Below are 24,250 nucleotides of genomic sequence, written 5' to 3' on the forward strand. Positions count from 1 at the left end.
TCCATGGAAGGCACTTAGAGCAGCACCCAGCTCACAGCGTTATCACTGCAATCACGTCAGCCTTCTTTCTGTCCAAACCACTCTGCTTGTTCTGCCTCAGGCCCTTTGCACCCTCTGTTCCTGCTCCTAGGAATGTCCTTCTGCCAGCTCTACATGTAGCCACCACTCCCTTTTTGTCAATCGTCTCCTCTGAAGGACCTTCTCAGATCCAACTAAACTACTTCCCGGGACTTCCCTGGTGGTCCAGTGGTTAGGACTCCGCACTTCCACTGCTGGGGGTGTGGGTTTGATCCCTGATTGGGGAACTAAGATCCCACAAGCCATGCGTCATGGCCAAATCCCCCACCCCCCCCAAAAAAAAACCCCACCAGCACTTCCCCACCCTGGAAATTAGCCTGTTTTATGTCCTCCAAAGCGCTGGACAGTAACTGAAATTATGTTGTTGGCTCCTGTGTTTCCACTAGACTGTAGGCAACTTGAAGGGAGGACTTTGTCTTGCCCACCCTGTATCGCGGTGGCATGAAGCCATGGTCAGTGCCAGCTGCCTACCTGGAACCAGACCTGAACTGATGTCCCTTGTCGCTCTGGGGGACTGAGGTCAGTAGCATGTTCTCCTTTGTTAGAGGGTGGGACAAAGCCCACATCTGCCGTGTGGGGTGTAGAAAGCGGAAGCAAGAATGCCAGCCCTGCCTTCCTCTATCTCTTCTGGCATCAAGAGAAGCTGAATGGGGAGACTCAAGCCTGCCGGCTGCCCTTCCCATGCAGGTGTTCAGAGACCTCCAACTTTCTGGGACCCATACCTGGGGGTCCTGGGGAGAGAGGGCAGGGCCAGTTCACCACTGGCCCACTTCAGGCCTGGCCAATGGGGGTGCTGGTTAGGGGCAGGGAGAAGCCCAGCAGAGGCCCTGCAAGTAGACCCCGAGGGGGGCGGCCACCTGCACGTCACCGTGGGTGAACCCGGCTTCAAAGTGGCTCTGCAGGCTGGGAGGGGGCAGAAGGTCAGAGCCACGCAATGGGTCATTCACCCCCCTTCCAATCCTCTGTTGGTCTCACCCCAACAATTTACTGAACCCCGTTCCTGTGGCTCTGACTGCTGCCCTTGGGGAATGCTAGCCCAGGAGTTGTTCACCTGCCCACCTCCTGAAGAGATACTTTATAGCTTCCAGGAAGCCTGCCTGTCTCCCCACTTGGGAGGTTTCCTTGAAGGTGCAGGCCTCTGGGCTCCTGCCTGACACAGATCACACCAGTGACGTCCCTGTGAGCAGCTCACCTAACAGGACGCAAGCCTGGGACTGCAGAGCTAGGCCCGGCCCTTGAGATGCAGACCCTCAGGCTGGTCCCTTCCTGGTAGGGGCGGCGGGCAGCTGTCACCCTTCAGTTCTGTATCTGGAGAGCCAGGCCCTGTCAGAAGGGAGTGTGGACGCAGGAAGACCCACCCCAGCTCTAGCTCCCTCCCTCAGGCCTGAGGGCTGAAGGTCGAAGCTGGGAAAGGGGCTGAGACACTTGGTCCTTCCCCCAAAGCTGGGGATGGGGTAGTGGTGCCGGGCGTGGGGGGGGGGGGCGTGGTGGGGGCGGTGGAGGGAGAGGGAGATAAAGAGCAGAACACAGCTGGCTGGCTGGCAGGCAGGCAGGCAGGCCAGGGTGTGCTGGCACACGGCTGCCCTCTGCCGGGCTCACGGGCTCACTGCAGCCGGCAAGGACAGCTCCCGGGGAAGGGAGAGACGAGCTGCAACAAGGTCCTAGCAAAGCAAACTTTATTGTGGGTCTGAGAGGTCGGGGTTCTTCCCTCCAGGTCCTGCTGCAACCGAGAGTTGGGGTGAGGAGCTCTTGTGTCGCCCCCAACACGTCCATCACATTCAGACTCAGCACGGTGGTCTCACGGGCCCTCCCTCGGTCACTGTGGCCAGGCCAGTCCTGGCTCCTCATTTCTTAAATCCTGGCTTTTTAGGTCTGGGTGTGGTTTTGGCCTGTGAGAGAAGGCGTTGCTCCAGTGTTCCACCCTCTCCCCATCCTGGCACCTTCCCAGAGAACATCCCTCCTCCCCCAGGAGGACCAGCCCCTTCTTATCAGCACTCACCTTTCCCACAGGGCTCCTGTCTTTAGGATGGTATCTGGAACGGGGGTGGGGTTGGGCAAGGAGTGGGGATGTGGGAAAGAGAGAGCTCAGTCTGATGCCAGTAGCCCCGGGCCCTCCTACTAGTGCCCAGGCTGCAGAGCTGGGCCCTGGGCACTTCCAGGAAGCAGGGGGCTGTGACCTGCAGAGGTTTGCCTCTCCACCTGTCACCCGCCAGGGACCACTCTGACTCTCTCTTATTTTTAAAATTTTTAAATTAAAATTATTTATTTATCTATTGGCCCACCACGCGGCATGCAGGATCTTAGTTCGCCGACCAGGGATTGAACATGTGGCCCCTGCAGCGGAAGCCCAGAGTCTTAACCACTGGACCACCAGGGAAGTCCCTGACTCTCTTTTTAAACAAGATGTTTTTTCTTCTTAAGCTTCTATCTGCTTGCCTTTATTTGTGTATAAGACACAAATGTTTCTTATCATAAAAGTAACGTTAACCACATTGCGCAAAATATAGCAAATAGAGAATAAATTGCCTATACTTTTCTTTACCTCCTACTAATATTAACATTTTGTTTCCTTTCAGAACTTTTTTGTTTGTGAAATAAAATGAAAATAATTTGGGACTTCCCTGGTGGTCCAGTGGTTAAGAATCCACCTCCCAATGCAGGGGACGTGATTCCTGGTCGGGGAACTAAGATCCCACATGCCGTGGGCTAATTAAGCCCGTGCGCGGCAACTACTGAGCACACGGGCCACACCTAGAGAGCCTGTGCACCTCAACGAAGATCCCAACCAAGATCCCGCGTGCCTCAACTAAGACCCAATGCAGCCAAAAAGTAAATAACTAAATATTAAAATGAAAATAATTTAATATCCTGCTCTTTGAATTCTAGAAACACTTTCCAGTTTGCTATATTCTTCATGGGCATTATATCACATGCCATTGAGAAGACGTGACATCGTTTAAGCAACTGGTATATTGATGGACATTTACAATGCTTCCATTTTATACTATTATTTGAATAATGCAGTGATATAAGTTTCTTAGTGCATATATTTCCCTCATATCTTGGATGGGATTCTTTGGAAGGAACTGCCATAAGTGGGAAGAAGTCAGAAGATAAGAACTGTTAAATGCTTTTCAAAAAGACTGTGCCAACCGACAGTGGCAGCACACCTGTGCACCTGTGTCTCCGTGTACCACACACCTGCACACACACGTGCATCATCCTCTTTCAAGCACGATGTACCTCAACTAAAAGATTTTGGCTCATTTAATAGACGGAAAGAGTTACCTCACTGCCACCTCCTCTTTTTCCACCTTTTTTTTCTGGAAACCAAACACAAGCATTATTGGGAGTTCTGGCAAGGCCCAGGGGCAGAGCAGACTCCCGCCGGGCACCTGGCAGGTGTTGCCCCGGGCCTCAGTGCACTCAACTGGGGATGCCTGGTCCAGGTTTCTGAGGAGCCTTTGCGGTGGGGGGGTGTCCCTCCCTCACCTTGGCAATGCTTGTGTGCCTCTGGGGCGCCAGCCTCTTGACTTGTTTGACAGGGGTCTCCTTCTCCAGGGACACATCTGTGTCTTCGTCGTCATCATCTTCTTCCTCTTCCTCCTCTTCTTCCTCCTCCTCTTCTTCCTCCTCCTCCCCCTCCTCTTCCTCCCAGGATTGGTCTGAAGTGTCAGCGATGGTGTGGGAGGAAGGCAGGGCCTCTGAGCCCGAGGGTCTCTGCCAGGCTCCCCTTCCCAGATCTACCTGCCCAAAGTGCGGCTGGCGGGGTGGGGAGGGCAGTGAGGGCTGAGGCCACGGCAGGAGGGCAGGGGAAGTGGTAAGCTGCAGCTCTGGCCAGGCCGGAGGGGGATGTACACTGGGAAGGAGAGTGTGAGGGGAAGGAGGGAGAGGGTGGGGACACAGCAGCGGAGGAACTCAGGCCTCATCCTGAGGCAGGTGGAACCCGCCCGGGGTTTGGAGCAGGAGAGAACCCTGATGGAAGAGGCACCACTGGACAGAGAAGAAGGCAGTTAAAGGTCTGTCAAAAGAGTCAAAAGCACAGCGAATTGCCAGGGTCCATGTTACTGCTACAGCTACACACTTCACAGCAGGTAATGTTTTGAGTGTGCTCTGGTACCAGGCGTTATGTTAAGTGCTCTTTCTGAATATGCCATTTATTCCTCACAACTAGGAGGAATACACTTGAAGATGGAACCAAGTATAACCCCACCCCCGTGTTATGGCTGGAGGGCTGCAGCCCACAGAGGACGTGGCGGAGAGGTAAAGGAGAAGTGGGGCTAGGAGGCGTGCCCATGGCCTCCTGGTCCAGGCTGCTGGTGATTCTGTTGCCTTTGGGGATCTTCTCCAATAATTCAAGAATCCCTCGAGTGTTTGAGTACCTATTATGTCCTTGGCCCTGTGCTGAGCACTGTACCGGCAGACCTTTCTCGGGTCCAAGCTTGGACTTACCATAACATTCCTGGCCACAGAGGAACACGGGTCCAGAGCCAGCCCGGAGCTGGAACGTGACAGGAGGAGAAAGCTCCAATCCCGCCAGGACAACCTGCAGGGGTAGGGGGTAGAGGGTAGGGGCAGGAGTAGAGAGGACAGGCCACTCGGGCCTGGTACCTGGCTGGGGGTGGGGGATGGGGGCTGGCCTCAGGCAGAAATACTTGGTTTATTCCCTCCCCTCAACCACACATGCTTCAGGGCTTTCCTGGACCTCTCTGCACTCTCAGCCCCCTGGACCTTCCTGCTGAGGTGGACTCTGTTGGAGAAGAACATGGATCTGATAATCTCATTCCTGCCAAGATCACAACGGTCTTCCAAGCTGCGGTGCAGCCGTTAAATAGTCTGATAACTATGGACTGAACTGTGTCCCCTCAAATTCTTACATTGAAGCCCCTAACCTCCAATGTGCTGATATCTGGGGATGGAGCCTTTGGGACCGTAACTAGGGTTAGTTGAGGTCATGAGGGTGGGCACCTTGTGATGGGATTAGTGCCCTTAGAAGACGAGACCAGACAGTTGGCTTTCTCTCTAGGCCATGTGAGGACACAAAAAGAAGGTAGCCATCTGCAAGCCAGGAAGAGGGCCCTTACCAAAACCCGACCGTGCTGGCACCCTGATCTCAGACTTCTAGCCTCCAGAACTGTGAGGAAGAAATGTCTGTTGTTTAAACCACTCACTGCATGGTATTTTGTTATGTCAGCCCAAGCTGACTAAGGCATCGATCAAATGAGAAAAGCAGATGCAAAGTTGTATTATAGTCTTCCTATCATCTTATAAGTAATGTGTGAATATTCATAGGAGTAAAGGTTAGAAATATATTACAGTGCTAACCATAATTTTCAGTGGACAGTACCACATTTATTTTCTTTACACTTTTCCAAACTTTGCAAATTTTCTAGAGTAACAATGATGATACTTAAACTTCTTGAGTTCTTACCATGTGCCAGGCCCCATGCCACACATTGTACCTGCTTTATCTCATCTAAATCTTCACAAGAAGCCCACAAAGGAGGTGTTGTTATTTTACAGAGGAGGAAACTGAGGCTTAGAGAGATTAACTTAGAGTTTCTGGTTCAGAGAGGAAGCAGATAAGTGAAAACTGATCACAAACACCTAGAAATGCTGGATAAAACGTAATTCAATGTTTTTACTGCTTGGTTGAATGGTAAGACAGAAAGAAGTGTCCCTGTGCATCAGAAAGAAGAGCAGCCTGTGCAGAGGCTGATGCCACAGCTGAAGGGAGGATGTCCTTGAAAACAGCAAGGACTTTGGGTTGTGACACTCATGTGGACAGGAGACAAACCCTTGGGGAGGGGACCTTCAAAGGGCTACATCTCAGTAAAAAGCCCCATGGTGAGGGTTGAGGAGAAGGGACTGAAGGACCCTAAGCCATCTAACTAGAAAGGCCCCACCATCAAAGGAGGGAAACAAGAACCTGGGGGTGGGATAACAGAGTCTCCTGTGAGAAGCTAACAGCTGTGGTTGTACCTCTCACTTAGAGCAAATCTGAATTTACTCGGTGGGCACTGCCAAGCCAAGAGATCTGTATAAAATCCCAGGCTTGCGATCTTCCTGTGGCAAATGGCAGATGCAAACACAAAACCAGTCTCTAGGGACACTCTGAATTCTTTTCACACAGAATTCTTTCACAAAACAGAACCAAACCAAACTGGAAGAGGTTTGAAACAGCCCTGCTAGAGTCTGGCAGCAGAACAAAACAAAATGTACAACCAGGAACCTGAGATAAGAGAATAACAACTTAAACCACATGAAATGTGTGATGAAGATCAAATAAATATAAGAGTAGGAATCAAAATAATAAGAACAAGATATTACAAAAAAGAAAAAGAGGGCTTCCCTGGTGGTGCAGTGGTTGAGAGTCCGCCTGCCGATGCAGGGGACACGGGTTCGTGCCCCGGTCCGGGAAGATCCCACATGCCGCGGAGCGGCTGGGCCCGTGAGCCATGGCCGCTGAGCCTGCGCGTCCAGAGCCTGTGCTCCGTAACGGGAGAGGCCACAACAGTGAGAGGCCCATGTACTGCAAAAAAAATAAATAAATAAAATAAAAATAAAAAGAACCAAAAGCAGCTTCTAGACATCAAAAACATTAGCATTGAAGTAAAGTGAACAAATGGTTAAAAAGCAGAGTGAAACAGCTGAAGGAAGAATCAGTAAATTGGAGAAGTGCTGGGAAGAAATTACCCAGTATGAAGCACAGAGAGAAATGAACAAAATATGAGAGAGAAGCTGGACGTGGAGGACAGGTGAGAAGGTCCAACATGCATCCAATCAGAGGTAGGGACTGGAGAGAATGGAGTCAGTGTTCCAAGTGATAACGACCAAGAGTTCTCCAGAAATGATCCAAGACAGATCCTCATATGCAGGAAACCTCATCCCTGAAAAGATAAATAAAAATAAATCCACACCTGAACATACTATGGTGAAATGACAGATGAGAACAAAGAGATGAGCTTAAAATCAACCAAAGAGGCCAGATTTCCAAAAAAGGAACAATAACCAGGCAGACTGAGATTTCAACAGCAACATCAGGAATCAGAAAGAGGTCAGGAATCAGACCTCTTACCTAGAAGTATATACACAGCCAAACTATCATGAAGGAATGAGGGTAAAAGAAAGGTATTTCTGAGCAAGCCCAAGTAAGCTTACTACTCCCAGGTCTACAAAAGGATGTTCAAAAAGATGGCAATTAAATTGAGAAGTAGGTGCAAGAAGCAGTGATGAGAAAAAAAATTGGTATAAATAAATAAATAAATAAATACCTAAGGAAACGTTGCCGTAAAATAAAACAACACTAGTCATGACTAGTGTTGAGCTGGTTTAAAACACGTTGGAGCTAAAATGCTACATGATGACAATATGTATGTTAAAATGAAAGTAATTAGAATCCCCTGGTTTGGGAGGAAGAAAACATTAATTTTTGACTTTGATCATGCATGACTGTTAAAAAATTAAGGAGAACAAATAAAGATTAGAATGAGATTCTATAGCTTCTAAACCAGTAGAAGAGAAAAGGGGAAAAGAAACTTTAATCAATCTAATAAAAGACAGGAAAACTAGAAAAAAGAAACAAAAAAATTTAAAAGGCAAGGAAAATAGAAGCACAAACTACATGCTACAAGTAAATCCAAGTATATTAGCAAGTCACAATCAATATAAACAGACTATACTGGCTGGATAGATTAAAACAAGGTCTAGCTACATACTGCTTATAAGAAACCTTATAAGGACGAAGAAATGCTGGAGTAAAGAGATGGAAATATACATACCAGGTGCAGCAGAGGCTTCCAGTTGCTTATCCAATAGCCATTCTTTCCTTCCATAATAACAGCACCCTGATATTACTGAAATACTATACCCAGCCAAAAACTGCATTCTTCAGTTTCCTTTGCAGTTGTGACTATGTTACTAATTTCTGGATCAATGAGCTATAAGCAGAATTTGGAAGGTGGTACTTGTGGGAAGACTCCTTAAAAGGTGGACAGAGAACTGAGAGAAGTCCCTGTGGTCTTCCCTTGCTGCTTCTTTCCTATTACATTAATTGTAGAAGTGAGGGCTGGAGCTGCAGCAGCCTTCCTAGACTGTAAGGTGATTTTGAGGATGGTAGGTCTGCACTAAAGACAGGAGAAAGATACGAGAAGATTTGGTCTTTGGTGACCATGGAGTCATCTCATCAGCTCTGGACTGCCCATCTCTGGACTTCTACGCAATACAGAAATAAATCTTAAGCCCCTATAGTTGGGTCTCTGTTACGGCAGCCACACATGACTAAAATGAAAATGAAGCTAGTTGTACTTTCTGGTGAGTGATGTTGATAATGGGGGAGGCTATGTATGTGTAGGGGTAGGTGGTATATAGGAAATCTCTGTAACTTCCTCTCGATTTTATTGTAAACCTAAAACTGCTCTTAAAAAATAAAGTCCCTAAAAAATGAAGCTAGTAGTGTTTGTTACGATTAGGTTTGGTAATAAGTGACAGAAAACTCCATAACAGTGGCTTACACAGGTAGAAACTCACTTCTTTGTCACATAAACTAAGTCCATACATAAGCTATGAGTACACCACTCCTCAATCACCAGGGATCCAGGCTCTTTGTACCGTGTTGCTCTCATTCTCAATACACGGCTCCCACCTCGCCCAGGATGGCTGCTCTTGTTCCAGTCATCACATCTACACTCCAGGAAGGGACAAAAAAGTGGTCACATGATCTCTCTTTAAGGACATTTTTCAGATGTTGTAGATCCCACTTCTGCTTACATTGCATTGGCCAGAACGTCATGGTTATGCCAAACTTAGAGGGAACATAGTTTTTATTCTCAGTAGCCTTGTGACCAGCTAAAAGTCATGAATCCATTACTAAAGAATAAAGGAATAATGGAGATTGAGGGACATCTGGGAAACAAATTAATATCAGATGATATAAGCTTTAATTCAATAAGTATTTTAGGGATAAAGAAGGTCACCACATAATGAAAAAATTTAGACAAGGAAGATATTTACAATTATACAAGGAAAGTAAAAATTCTACAAGAAAGCTAAACCTGTAAATTATATGCATCAACAACACAGTCTGAACATACATAAACTATAGCCACAGTAATCAAGACAGTGTGATATTAGAGGGATAGACACATAGATTGACAGAAGACCTAGAAATAGACACACACAAATACCTGCAACTGATTTTTGACAAAGGTTCAAACTCAATTAAATGGAGGAAGCTTTTTCAACAAATGGAGCTGGAGCAATTGGACATCCATAGGCAAAGAAATGAACCTTCACCTAAACCTCATAGCTTATACAACAGTGAACTCAAAATGGATCATGGACTTAAGTGTAAAACATAAAACTATATGACTTTTGGACAAAAAACGTAGAAAACCTTCATGATCTCAGACTAGGCAATGTGTTTTTAGACTTAACATCAAAAGTCATAAAAGGAAGAATACAATAGACCTCATCAAAATTAAAAACGTTTGTTCCATAAAAGCTCATGTGAAGAGGATGAAAAGACAAGTTATAAACTGGGGAGAAAATATTTGCAAGCCATATATTTGACAAAGGACTAGTGTCTAGAATATATAAAAAATTAACAAAATTCAACAGTAACAAAACAATTAGAAAATGAGCAAAAGACATGAACACTTAACTGAACATACATATGGCAAAAACCGCATGAAAAGATGTTCAACATCATTAGCCATCAGGAAAATGCAAGCTAAAAGCACAATGAGACATCACTACACACACATTAGAAAGGCTAAAATAAAAGAGATAGTGACAACATGAAATGTCGATGAGGATGCAAAGAAACTTGATCACTTATGCATTGCTGATAGAAATGCAAAATGGTACAGCCACTTTAGAAAACAGTCTGGCAGTTTAAGAAACTAAATGTGTAACCACCCTCATATGGCCCAGCAATTGCACTCCTGGACATTTAACCCAGGAGAAATGAAAACTTAGCTTACGCAAAAACCTATACACAAATGTTCATATCAGCTTTATTTGTAAGAGCCCCAGATGGGAATCAGACCAGTTTTTCCACAGATGAATTGTTGAACTGTGGTACAACTATACCATGGAATACCAGTCAGCAGTAAAATGAACGGATCTCCAGGGAATTATGCTGAGAAAAAAAAGCCAGTTCCCCCAAAGTTACATATGTCTGATTCTATTTCAAGGACCAAATTTTAGAAATGGAGGACAGATTGGTGGTTGCCAGGGGTTAGGGGGAGGTGAGGGAGCAGGAGGGAGGTGAGTGTGGTTATAAAAGGGCAACATGAGGGACGCCTGGGGTGTTGGAACTGTTCAGTATCTTGGCTGTGGTGGTGGATATAGGAACTTAGGTGACAAAATTGTATAAATAGATCGCTGCATTGTATCAATGTCAATATCCTGGTTTTGATATTATATTACAGTTTTGCAAAATGTTACCATTGGAGAAAACTGGGCAAAACATACAGGGATCTCTCAGTATTATTTCTTACAGCTGCATGTGAATCTACAATTATCTAAAACGATTTTCAATTAAAAAAATAAACATATATAAAGTAAACAAAATTATAAGAAGAACCCAAAGATCCACAATCATAACAGGAAATTTTAACACATTTCTTTTGCTAATTGATACATCAGGAGACAAAATATATATAGGTTTGAACACAATTAATACACCTGATTTAATGGACACACATAGAATCCTATAATACTACCATGTAATAAGCCACAAATTGAGTCTCAACAAATAACCAAAGAATTGATATGGTCTATATATATATATACACACACACACATACACACACACACACACACACACACACACCATATTTTCTGATGCAATTACACTAAGAAAAAGGGTGATGACTCAACCCACCCATACCTTTGGGAATTAAAAAATTTGAAGTAAATATTCATCAAATAAGAAATCATAATGGAAATTAGAAAATATTTAAACTAAGATAAAGTGAAAATACCACAAATCACAAATTAAGGGATGCAGTTAAAAACATCTTCAGAGGGAAATGTGTAGTATTCAAAATAAATAAATAGAACTTACTTGGAAAAAATAAGCTAGAACATGAATGGGCTAAATATCTAACTAAGGAAGTAAGAAAAAGGAACAAAGAAAGCAGAAAGTCAGATAACCAGAGAAATTAATAAAATAAAAAATAAGGAAACAATAGAAAACATCAACAAAATCAAGAGCTTTTTCTTTGAATAAAAAGAAAAAGACTAATATCCAGTGATTGAAATGAAGGGAAAAAAGGAAAGATGATAAACACTATTGGGAATTTTAAAAAGAGGAATATAATAACAGATATAGTCATGATGAAAAATATTATTAGCAAATAGCATGAACAATATCTAGAAAAATATTAATAATCATAATTGACTCAGGAGATGTTTGGTTCAGGCCAAGTAAGTAACAGGGACTGAATTTACTCTCCAGCTTGACACACCTAAAAAGCTATAATACAGGCATACCTCAAAGATATTGCAGGCTTAGCTCCAGACTACTGCAATAAAGCGATTATCACAATAAAGTGAGTCACATGAAATTTTTGGTTTCCTAGTGCATATAATTACACTATACTGTATTCTATTAAGTGTACAACAGCATTATGTCTAAAAAATGTACGTGCCTTAATTTAAAAATACTTTATTGCTAAAAATGCTATTCATCATCTGACAGTGCAGGGCTGCTACAAACCTTCATTTGTAAAAAACAAAAACAAATGAACAAAGAAACAAAACTCCCGCAATATCTGTGAAGTACCATAAAACCAGGTATGCCTGTGTAGGAAACAACAGCTCTCAAGACACTGGATACAAGTCAAGGAAGAACAGTGATCTCTGAGAGATGGGACAGAGATGAGATGAGCCTTATGGTTGCCCAAGCTTACTTCCTGGACAGTGCAGGGAGGGGGAACCCAGACAAAACCTAGTGGTCTCTCTGAGTTTAGGAAATAGAACTGGAGCCCAGAGAAGCCAAGGCACCTAGAGTTCATAAGAGAGGAAAAAGCTGCAAAGACAGCACTCCAGAGATCTGTAGAAGGCCCCCTTGAGTATGCAGTTAAGTAGTAATCGGAACATCCATGCAAGCAAACTACCTGAGGCTGGAGAAAGAATCATCATAAAAATGTCTGGAGCTCACAGAGTAGAAAATCTCATAATTTATGGGGCATCTACTGGAGTACTAAGAAGGGTCTTGCTACAGTAGTGGGGCAAAATTAGACTAAATTCAGCTTAAATCCCTAACAAAGCTTAAAAACAAGACACAAAAGGATCAAATGGTATTTAAGTAACTTCACTGCATCCCAGAACAAAATTCAAGAATACTTATAAAACTGTAAAAATATCCAGCATCCAAATAGTAAAATTCATGTCTAGCATCCACTCAAAAATTACCAGACAGGACTTCCCTGGTGGCACAGTGGTTAAGAATCTGCCTGCCAATGCAGGGGACGTGGGCTTGATCCCTGGTCTGGGAAGATCCCACAAGCCGTGGAGCAACTAAGCCCGTGTGCCACAACTACTGAGCCTGCACTCTAGAGCCCACAACTACTGAGCCTGTGTGCCACAACTACTGAAGCCTGTGCGCCTAGAGCCCATGCTCCACAACAAGAGAAGCCACCGCAATGAGGAGCCCGCTCACCGCAATGAAGAGTAGCCCCTGCTTGCCGCAACTAGAGAAAGCCTGCACACAGCAATGAAGACCCAACACAGCCAAAAATAAATAAATAAATAAATAAGTTTATTAAAAAATAATTACCAGACATACAAAGAACAAGGAAGCTACAACTCATAATGAAGAGGGGAAAAATTCAATAAAAACTGAAACAGAAATGACATAAATGAGAATTAGTAGAAAAGAACATTAAAACTATAGTCCATATGTTCATGAAAGATCGAAAATGAGACACGGAAGACTTGAAATTTGTAGAGGTGAAAACGACAATATCTAAGATGAAAACATACTGATGAGATTAAGAGCAAATTAGATATTGCAGAAGAAAAGAATAATGAAACTGAGTAAATAAAGACTATCCAAAATGAATACACAGACGACAAATACTTTAACAAAACGAAAAGAGCATAATGAACTGTGGGACAACTTTAAGGGGCCAAGTATACGTGTAATTGGATTCCTCAATGGAGATGAGAGAGAATGGGGAACAGAAAAAAATGACTGAAGGAATAATGGCCAAAAATTTCCAAATTTGACAAAAATGGTAAATCCACAGATCTAAGAAGTGCAGTGAACCCCAGTGCATTTTATAATCAAATTGCTCAAAACTAGTTACAAGGAGAAAATCTTAAGAGCAGCCAGAGGAAAAAAGACATCACATACAGGGGAATGAAGACAAGGATGTGAGAAGATTTCTCCAAATAATGCAAGCTAGAAGACAATGGAGAAATTTTTTCCAGTGTTGGAAGGAAAAAAAGTCAATCTAGAGTTCTTTACCCAGTGAAAATACCTTTCAAAACTGAAATGAAATAAGGACTTTCCAGGCATACAAAAGCTTAAAGAATTCATCATAAGCAGATCTGCATTACAAAAAATGTTTAAATCCTTCACACAGAAGGAATATGACACCAAATGGAAATTGAATCTACACAAAGGAGTGAAAAGTACCAGAAATGGTAAAAATAAAAATGGTTTATTCTAAGCTCTAATCTCTTTAAAATATAGACCGTTTAAAGAAAAAAATAACAACAATGTAGAGTAGGATTTATAGCATATGTAGAAACAAAAGTTATTACAACAATAGCACAAAGGATGGGAAGTGGTAAATGAAGTGTGCTGTAGTTAAGATTCTTATATTGTACATGAAATGGTATAATATTATTTCACTATAGACTGTTGTAAGTTAAAAATGCATACTGTAAACTCTAGAGCAATGATTAAGAAAAAAACCAAAGAGATGAGGTACACCTAAGAAGCCAATATTGAGGATGAAAATGTAACCAAAAAAACCACTTAGTTAATCCAAAAAGCCAGAAAAGAGGAAGAAAGGAGCACAGATGGGACAAATGGGAAAACTAATAGCAAGATGATAGATTTAAACTCAACCTTGTTGATAATTTGGTTAAATATTAACTGTCTAAGTGCTCTAATTAAAAGGCAGAGATAGCAAGTGGATAAAAAAGTAAAACTCAATTAGGTGTTATCTAAAAGAAACCCAATTTATACATAAAGATACAGAGGTTAAAGTAAAATAACAAAATAAAAGAATAGGAAAAATATACAACACAAACACTAATCAAAAGAGAGCTAGATTGGGGCTTCCCTGGTGGCGCAGTAGTTGAGAATCCACCTGCCAATGAAGGGGACACGGGTTCAATTCCTGGTCCGGGAAGATCCCACATGCCACGGAGCAACTAAGCCCGTGCGCCACAACTACTGAGCCTGTGCTCTAGAGCCCGTGAGCCACAACTACTGAAGCCCGCGTGCCTAGAGCCTGTGCTCCACAACTAGAGAAGCCACTGCAATGAGAAGCCCGTGCACTGCAATGAAGAGTAGCCCCTGCTTGCTGCAACTAGAGAAAGCCTGAGTGCAGCACCGAAGACCCAACACAGCCAAAAATAAATAAATAAAATAAACAAATAAAAAAAAAAAGAGTTAGATTGACTATATTAGTCAGACCAAGTAGACTTCAGAATATTTATCAGGGATAAAGAGGAGCATTTCATAATGATAAAGGGATCAATTAACCAAAAGGATATAACAATCCTAGAAATGCAGAATTTATTAGGATGCACCTAATAAAAGAGTTTTAAAATACATGGGGCAAAAACTGATAATTAAAAAGAGAAATAGACAAAGACATAATTATTGTTGGGGTCTTCAGCGTTCCTCTTTCAGTAACTAATAGATCAAGTGGACAGAAAATGAGTCAGGATATGGAAGACTCGAACAAAACCATCAACCAACTTGATACAATTGACATTTATAGAGCAATACACCCAACCATGGGAGAACACACATTCTTCAAGTGTGAATGAAAGAGTCACCAAGATAGAACATATTATGGGCCATAAAGCAAGTCACAACACTGTTTAGACTGAAATCATATAAAACATATTTTCAGACCATAATGAAATTAAAATAGAAATCAATTAAAGAAAGAATTAGAAAATCTCTATTTGGAAATTAAAAAGCAAACATACTTCTAAGTACTGCAGGGACTGAAGAATAAAACCAGAAAATAATTTGAACTGAATGAAAATGAATATAGTACTTATCAAAATTTGTGGGATGAAGCTAGAAAGATGCTTAGAAGGAAATCATAGCATGAAATGCTTATATCTGAAAAAGGTCTAAAAAATCAATAATATAAGATTATGCCTTAAGAAATCAGAAAAAGATCAGACTGAAACCAAAATAAACAGAAGAGAGGAATAAAGAACAGCTCAATTAAATACAAAAGTGGAAAAACAATAGAGAAAGACTGATGAAACCAAAACTTGGTTTCTGAGAAAGACTGATACAACCGTTAAACCTCTAGCCAGACTGGACCTGGTAAAAAGGAGAGAAGACACAAATTACCAACATCAGGAACAAAAGAGCAAACTTTAATACAGATAATACAGAAAAGGATTAGGGAATAATATGAACAACTTTATGCCAGAAAGGTTGACAATTTAGATGAAACAGAAAAATTCCTTAAAAAACACAAACATAAAGCTCTCTAAACAAAATAAACCAAATAGTCTTATATCCATTAAATAAATTTAACTTGTAGTTAACCAGATTGCTTCACAGGTGAATTCTACCAAAACATTTAAGAAAAAGAAAAAACAAAACAAATTTACATGAATTCTTCCAGAAAATAGAAGAGAACATCTTCCTTTTCATTTTATGAGGCCCAGAATTACCTTATGCTAAAATCAGACAAAAACATGACAAGAAAACCATAGACCAATGTTGCTTATAACATAGACAAAAATATCCTTAATAAAATAGTAGCAAATGGAATCCAGCAATATATAAAAAGGTAATACATTATGATTGAATGGGGCTTATACCAAGAATGCACAGTGGGTTTAAAATTTGAAAAAAATCAATGAATGTAATTTGCCACATAACAAAATAAAGGAGAAAAAAATCACCTCACTACATGCAGAAAAGAATTCTTTGACAAAATTCAACACCCACTCATGATAAAATATCTCAGCAAACTAGGAATAGAAGGGAACATCCTCAAACTTAATATAGGACATCTACCAAAATCCTTCGTCTGTCTTAATGGTAAAAGACTAAATACTTTCCCTCCGGTAAAAGGCAAGGATAGTCCTGCTCTTACAACTTTTACTCAACATTGCACTTGATGTCCTAATCAGTGAAGTAAGACAAGAAAAAGAAACGCAAGGCATACAGATAGAAAGTTAAGATGTTAAACTGACTTTATTCACAGAAGACATGAATAAATACATAGCAAATTCTGTGGAATCAATGGAAAGCTGCTAGGACTAATATGCAAATTTAGCAAGGTTAGATAATACAAAAACCAATTATATAACTATATACTAGTACTGAATAATGATAAAATAAAAATTTTAAATAGCATTTCTGTACCTTATCCCATATAAAAAAATTAACTGAAAATGGCTCATAGACTTACATATAAGAACTAAAACTTTAAAACTCGTAGGAGAAAACACAGGAGTAAATCTTCATGACCTTGTGTTAGGCAATTGTTTCTAAGATTCAACACCAGAAGTAGAAGCAACAAAAGAAAACACATATAAACTGGACTATATGAAAACAAAAAACTTTGTGCTGCAAATGATATCATCAAGAAAGTAAAAAGACAACCCAGGGAAAGGGGGGGTAACTATTTGCAAATAAGCTGATAAGAGGCTTGTATGTAAAATAAAGAACTCGGGTTTCCCTGGTGGTGCAGTGGTTGAGAGTCCGCCTGCTGATGCAGGGGACACGGGTTCGTGCCCCGGTCCGGGAAGATCCCACATGCCGCGGAGCGGCTGGGCCTGTGAGCCATGGCCGCTGAGCCTGCGCGTCCGGAGCCTGTGCTCCGCAACGGGAGGGACCACAGCAGTGAGAAGCCCGTGTACCGCAAAAAAAAAAAAAAAAAGAACTCATACAAGTCAATAGTAAAAAGACAAATATTAAAATACATTAAACTCAAACACAGTTTTACAAAATTAATAAAGATTTGAACAGAAAATTCTCCAGGAATTCCCTGGCAGTCCTGTGGTTAGAACTCCATGCTTTCATTGCCAAGGGTGCGGGTTCAATCCCTGGTCAGAGAACTAAGATCCCACAAGCCACACAGCCAAAAAAGAAAAAACAAAAAGAAAGAAAGAAAATTCTCCAAAAAAGATATACAAATAGCCAATAAGCACATAAAGAGATGCTCAACGTCATTAGTCATTAGAGAAACGCAAATCAAAACCACAGTGAGCTACCACTTCATACCCACTAAGATGACTAATCAAAACCAAAGACAAAAACAAGTGTTGGTGAGGATGTGGAGAGATTGGAATACCCGAACATTGCTGGTGAGATTGTAAAATGGTGTGACCACTTTGGAAAACAATATGGCAGTTCCTCAAAATGTTATATATATGAAGCTACCATATGACCCAGCAATTGCACCTCCAGGTATATGCTCAAGAGAAATAAAAACTTATGTTCAGGACTTCCCTGGTGGCGCAGTGGTTAAGAATCCGCCTGCCAATGCAGGGGACATGGGTTCAAGCCCTGGTCTGGGAAGATCCCACATGCTGTGGAGCGACTAAGCCCATGAGCCACAGCTACTGAGCCTGCGTTCTAGAGCCCGTGAGCCACAACTACTGAAGCCCACATGCCTAGAGCCCATGCTCCACAACAAGAGAAGCCACCGCAATGAGAAGCCCGCGCACCGCAACGAAGAGTAGCCCCCGCTTGCCGCAACTAGAGAAAGTCTGCATGCAGCAACGAAGACCCAACACAGCCAGAAATAAATAAATAAATAAAATGTTAAAAAAAACTTATGTTCATACAAAAATTTGTACATTAATGTTAATAACAGCATTCCTAATAGCCAAGTGGTAGAAACAACCCAAATGTCCACCAACTGAACAGATAAACAAAATGTTGTATATCAATACAATGGAATATTATTTGGCAATAAAAAGGAGTCAAGTACTGATACATGCGACAACATGGATAAACCTTAAAAACATTGTACTAAGTGAAAGAAAGCGGTCACAAAAGACCATACAGTTTATGATTCCATTTATATGATTTGCCAGAATAGGCAAACCTATAGACATAAAGTAAATTAGTGGTTGCCTAAGGCTGGGGGTAAGTGAATGTGGGAAATGGGAAGTGACCACTGGTAGGTATGGAGTTCCTTTTTGGGTTGATGAAAGTGTTCTAAACCTAGATTGTGATTGTTGCACAACTCTGAATTTACTAAAAATCACTGAATTATATACTCTAATGAGTGAAGCTTATGGTATGTGAATTTTCTTCCAATAAATATGCTAATCTCATTTTTAATAGCACCCCAAATCATGAAATATGTGGGGGTAAACTTTACAAAGTACGTAGGGGACCAGGACCCTGAAAATTACAAAACATTCCTGGGAAAAGCTAAAGATGTAAACAAATGGAGAAATATATCATGTTCAATTATCGATGACTCAAAATTGTCAAGATGGCAATTCCCCCCAAAGTAATCTATAGATTCAATACAATCTCAATCAAAATCCCATCAGACTTATTTTTAAAGAAAGCTGATTCTGAAACTTATACGGAAATGCTAAGGACCTAGACTTGTCAACCCAGTTCTGGAAAAGAATAACAAAATTGGAGGACTCACACGATCTAATTTTAAGACTTACTATAAAAGCACAATCATCAAATTAGTTTGGTATGGAATGAGGGTAAACATAAATCAATGAAACAGAATAGTGTATAGACATATATGCATACACATCTGGTCAACCAATTTTTGGCAAATGCCAAGGTAACTGTGTCAGTGAAAGAGCAGTCTTTTCAATACTGGAGCATTGGCTATCAATTTGGAAAAAATGTCCTTCTATCCTCACTTCATACCATACAAGAAACTTATCTTGAAACGGATCATAGACTTAAATATAAGAGCTAAAACAATAGCATTTCTAGAAGAAAACATAAAAGGAAACCTTTGTGACCTTAGTTTAAGCAATGATTTCTTCGGACACCAAAAGGATGAACCATAAGAGAAAAAAATGTTAAGTTGAACTTTATCAAAATTAAAAACTTGTGCTCTTCAAAAAACATTATTACAAAAATGAAAAGGCAAGCCACACATCAGGAGAAAATATTTGTAATAAAGGACTTATATCCAAAATATATTAAAAAAAACTCCTACAAGTCAATAAGAATAACTCAATTATTTAAAAATGGGCAAAACATCTAAACAGGTATTTTGCAGAAGAAGATACACAAAAGACCAAAACCCAAATAAGAAGACGGTTAATATCACCAACCCTCAAGGAACAATAAAAACCACAATGAGGTGCCACTGTATATGTACTAGATTGGCTAAAATTAAGAAGACTGACAATGCCAAGTGTTGGTGAGGATGTGGACCAACTGGAATTCTCATAGACTGCTGGTAGAAATGCAGAATGGTACAGCAATTTGGAAAGTAGTTTAGCAGTTTTGTATAAAGTTTAACATATGCTTCCTATGTGATCCAGCAATATCACTCCTAGGTATTTACCTAAGAGAGATGAAAACACGTCTATACAAATACACTCAAACATTCCTAGCAGCTTGATTGACAATAGTCCAAAAACTGGAAACTACCCAAAATGTCCATATGTCCATTAACAGGTGAACGAACAAATTTTATATAAATTGTAGAGTGGCATATTACTCAGATATAAAAAAGGAGCATATTACTGTTTTATCAACAACGGGGATAAATCTCAAAAGCATTGTGCTAAGTGAAAAAAGCCAGCACAAGAGACTACATATTGTATGGTTCCATTTAAATGAAATTATAGAAAAGGCAAAACGATAGTGACAGAAAGTAGATCAATGGTTGCCAGAGGCAGTAGTAGGTGGAAGGAACAGACTGCATGAGGCGTGAGGAACTGGGGGCAGGGCGGTGGAAATTCCCTACCTTGATGTTGGTGGCTATTGCACAATTTGTCAAATGCATCGAGCTGCACACTTAACACTAGTGAATCTAACTGTATATAAATTATATCTCAATATAGCTAATAAAAGAACTGACTCAAAGAAATAGAAACATCTGAGAAGATCTAAACCTATTAAATAAATCACAATAGTTTAAAAATCAAACCAGTCCCACACAGTTCATTCACTTATTTACTCACTCATTCATTATCTATTGAGTTCCTACAACATACCAGACACTAGTATAGGGGCTGTATGGATAATGCAGCAAAGCAGGCAAAATCCTTGCTCTCTTGGAGTCTATATCCTGGTTGCGGGGAACAGACAATGCACAAATGAAACCTCATGTCAGTAATGGGTCCTATGGGGGAAAAAGTGATCATGGGTGGGGTAGAAATGGGGGTGCTGTTTGTGGCCAGGGAAGACCCTTCAATGAGATGACATTTGAACAAAGACCAGATTGAAGTCGGGGGCAAGTGTGTCCCTGGCATGGGGGGACATGAAATTGACTAAAGGGGACCAATGATGAAGGCAGGTATATCTCATAGGAGGCCCTGCAATAAGCCTGAGCAAGAGGTGATGGTCACCTGGACCAGAGCGTAGCAGGGAGGTGGTGAGATGTGGTTAGATGAAGGTAGAGCCAACAGGATTTGCTGGTGGGTCAGATATGGGGTGTTAGAGAAAGAGGGTTTTATCCTGGCTAATTGGAGGAATAGCTATTTACTGGGAGAGGACCAGGTCTGGGGATGGGGGAAGAGATTATAGATAGAAATCAAGAATTTGGATTTAGACATGCTAAGTTTGGAATATCTATGAGATATCTGTTAAGTGTTTTGAGTTGGACAGAGGATCTGGAGCACAACAGAGAGGCTGGGTTTACAGAATAAATGTCAGAGTCTTCATTTGCATAGGTGGTCTTTAAAACTATGGGAATGGATGAGATTTAGGGAGATCTCATAGATAGAGAAAAAAAATAGGTTTGAGGGCAGTTTTACAGATCAGCCTCCCAGGTCTTTAAGGGCAGATAATCCTGGTCTCATATTCACTGTTCTGCTGCATGGAAGGAGGGAACACGCCACGCCTCGGTTCATGAGGCTAATATGCCTTGACATCCAAATAAGATGTGGAATTTATAGGCCAACCTCACTTATGAGTATATAAGTTTTAAAGAAAAGTCTTATTAACAAAGCAAATCTAGAAGTTTATAATACGATCAGTAATGTTTATCTCAGGAATGCAAAGTTGATTGAATATTATTCTATTAGTATAACTTACCACATTAACAGATTAAAGAAGAGAGAGCCCCTGATAATATGAATAGGAAAGCATTTGATAACCAATTTGATAATCATGATTAAAAAGAAGAAAATTCAATTTTTCAAAGTAGAGTAGGATTAGACGGAGATTTCCTTAACCTGACAAAAGGTATCTACCAAACACTTCATACTTAACGGAGAAACATTAGAAGCATTCCTTTTAAAAAAAATCAGGTATGGGGGGGGGGGACTTCCCTGGTGGCGCAGTGGTTACGAATCTGCCTGCCAATGCAGGGGACATGGGTTCGAGCCCTAGTCAGGGAAGATCCCACATGCCGCAGAGCAACTAAGCCCGTGTGCTGCAACTACTGAACCTGCGCTCTAGAGCCCGCGAGCCACAACTACTGAGCCTGCGTGCCACAACTACTGAAGCCCGTGTGCCTAGAGGACATGCTTCGCGGCAAGAGAAGCCACTGCAATGAGAAGCCCTTGCACTGCAACGAAGAGTAGCCCCCGCTCGCCGCAACTAGAGAGAGCCTGCAAGCAGCAACGAAGACCCAACGCAGCCAAAAATAAATAAATCAGGAATGAAACGAGGACATCTACCATTATCATTTTATCCAATATTATACTGGAGGTCCTAGCCAGTGTACCTGGATTTAAAAGAAACAACAACAACAACAACAAAAAACAACACAAAGACTGCCATTACTCACAAAGAAGATCTGCATAGAAAACTCAAAATAAGTTATTAGAGTGAGACTTTCTGGATACACAATCTGGATACACAGGCAGTATGTAAATCGTCAACACTGGTCTCCAACAGTAAACAGTTGAAAAATGTGATTTGGAGAGAGGTTATTTAACTTGCCCAAAGTCACACGGCTGGTAAAGAGCCGACTAGGAGGGAGTTCCCTGGCGGTCCAGTGGTTAGGACTCAGCCGGCCACCCCGCCCCCGGCCCACCAAAAAAAAAAAAAAATTGTGGACTAGGATGGAAACAGGGCTCCCTGCCTCCTGGGTCCAAGCTTTTAGTCCTGGGCTATATGCCTCTCTAGCACTGGTTGTACTTGTACAGGAGCCTGTACCCCACCTTTGGGTCCGTTCCCACGCAGCGGGTGAGGCCTGAGCAGGGCCTCCTAGGGCTGGAGCCAGGGTGTCCTAGGCCCGCAGGGAAAGGCTCACCATGGGGAGGACGGAGGCCCGAAGAGAGGCCAGGGTGATGGGCTTCCTCCTTCTGTCGTCCTGGCTTGCTGGGGGCAGGATCTCCACGAGGTTCATCTCCTCTTTGGCTTTCTCCCCCAGGCAAATCTGAGAGGGGTGGAAAACGAGCAGGGCTCCTCTTCACCCAGAGGGCGGAGGAGGCAAACCCTGTTCCAGCTGCGGGCACGGGACAATCCCACCTGCTCCTCTGTGGCTGTCCAAGTCCCTCCCTGCTCCGTCCTTCCGCCCCTCCTTGGGGCTGGGGGGTACCCACCGTACTAAGCAGCAGCATACAGTTCCGCTTCCCCACCTTCTGGGGTCTGAAGGTCCAAGTCGGCTTCTCCTGGCTCAGCTCACAGCCTGCGAAGGGAGACGGAGGGCGGAAGGCGTGGCGTGGGGCGGGCAGGCTCCAGGGAGGCGCGCCTCTCTGCCTCCAGCCCTAGGCGCACCCCCTGCCCCCGGTGACGTACCCCCAGCCCCCCAGGTGCTCCGAGAACAGCCTGGAGCCTCACTCACCCCAGAGCAAGGCCAGTGTCGCCTTTTCGGAGGTGCTGCTAGCACGGCTGCGATTCATGATGCGGGGCGGGGGCCGAGCAGCTGCGAGGAAGGGCGCGTTACAACCCCCGGCCGACAAGGCAGCCCACACCCGAGCTGGGGACACCCCGGCGGAGCGCTCCGCCAAAGGACGGTGCTTAGATCGCCCAGAGCGGGAGAGGTGAGCGAGGCGCCCGGCTGCCCCGCCGGCCCTCCCAGCACCCCAGGGGTGCAGCGCCGGTCAGCCGCGGGCAAGGCGGCTCGGTGCCCGGTCTCATGTCCACTCGACCCCGGGCCCCAGCCCTCTCGCAACCCCTCCTCCACCTCACCGTCGCTACTCCGCGTGCAAGGCTCACGCCATAGGCTCCTCCTCGGATCGCTTCCCTCTTGGGCTCCCTCCCTCCGGCCTCATCCTGGCCTCACCTGAGGGCCGGCCGCCCACAGCGGGCGGTTATGAAGCCTGGGAAGGGGCAACGGGAGATGTCTCATCAGCCCCATTCCGTTCTTCCACTCTTTCCTCCTCTTCGCTCCTCAGAAGCACCTGGAGAGCTCGTTAAAACACTAAGCGCTAGGCCTCACCCACCTCCATCGTTTCCCACGGGGAGGTCTGGGTGTGACCCAGAGAATTAGCATTTCTAACAGGTGCCAGGTGAGGCGGACGCCGGTGGGCCAGGACCGCACCGTGAGAACCACGGTCCTGACCAATAGGGACTGACTGAGGTCTGCTGCCGGAGCCCGCCCAGCGCCCAGCGTGGAGATGCTTTGCTACCAGGTAGGAAGCGCAGCCTTGTCGGTCCTTCGTGCTCATCGTCTTTCTTCGTGTCCTTTCCCTACCTTCTAAGTGTGGGCCTCTTGCCAGGCCCAGAGGGCCTGACCCTCAGGGCTGTGGTCCTCGGAGAGGAAGAGCCCTGTTTCCAGAAGGATGACTTCTCCCAAGGCTAGGAAGGGGTGGAATACACCACGGGGCACTGCGAGTGACCTTACAAGGGCGTCATTTCACAAACAGCAGTTCACACAGCACAGTG

At 43.1% G+C, this 24,250-nt stretch overlaps 1 protein-coding gene across 1 annotated transcript; it reads right to left on the reverse strand.

Annotated features, from left to right (window-relative positions):
- Positions 1–1,798: 1,798 nt before the first annotated feature.
- NPM2 (nucleophosmin/nucleoplasmin 2) lies at positions 1,799–23,489 on the reverse strand. The gene is made up of 8 exons (XM_079927766.1): positions 23,208–23,489; positions 22,966–23,051; positions 22,674–22,799; positions 4,496–4,624; positions 3,571–3,840; positions 3,367–3,401; positions 2,078–2,111; positions 1,799–1,967 (listed from the first exon to the last, which is right to left on the reverse strand). The coding sequence occupies exons 1-8, from the start codon at positions 23,263–23,265 to the stop codon at positions 1,923–1,925; spliced, it is 783 nt and encodes a 260-aa protein (XP_079783892.1). The 5' UTR covers positions 23,266–23,489; the 3' UTR covers positions 1,799–1,922.
- Positions 23,490–24,250: the final 761 nt, after the last annotated feature.

The sequence above is a fragment of the Stenella coeruleoalba genome (assembly GCF_951394435.1).
Source record: "Stenella coeruleoalba genome assembly, chromosome: 7".
Classification (NCBI taxonomy): domain Eukaryota; kingdom Metazoa; phylum Chordata; class Mammalia; order Artiodactyla; family Delphinidae; genus Stenella; species Stenella coeruleoalba.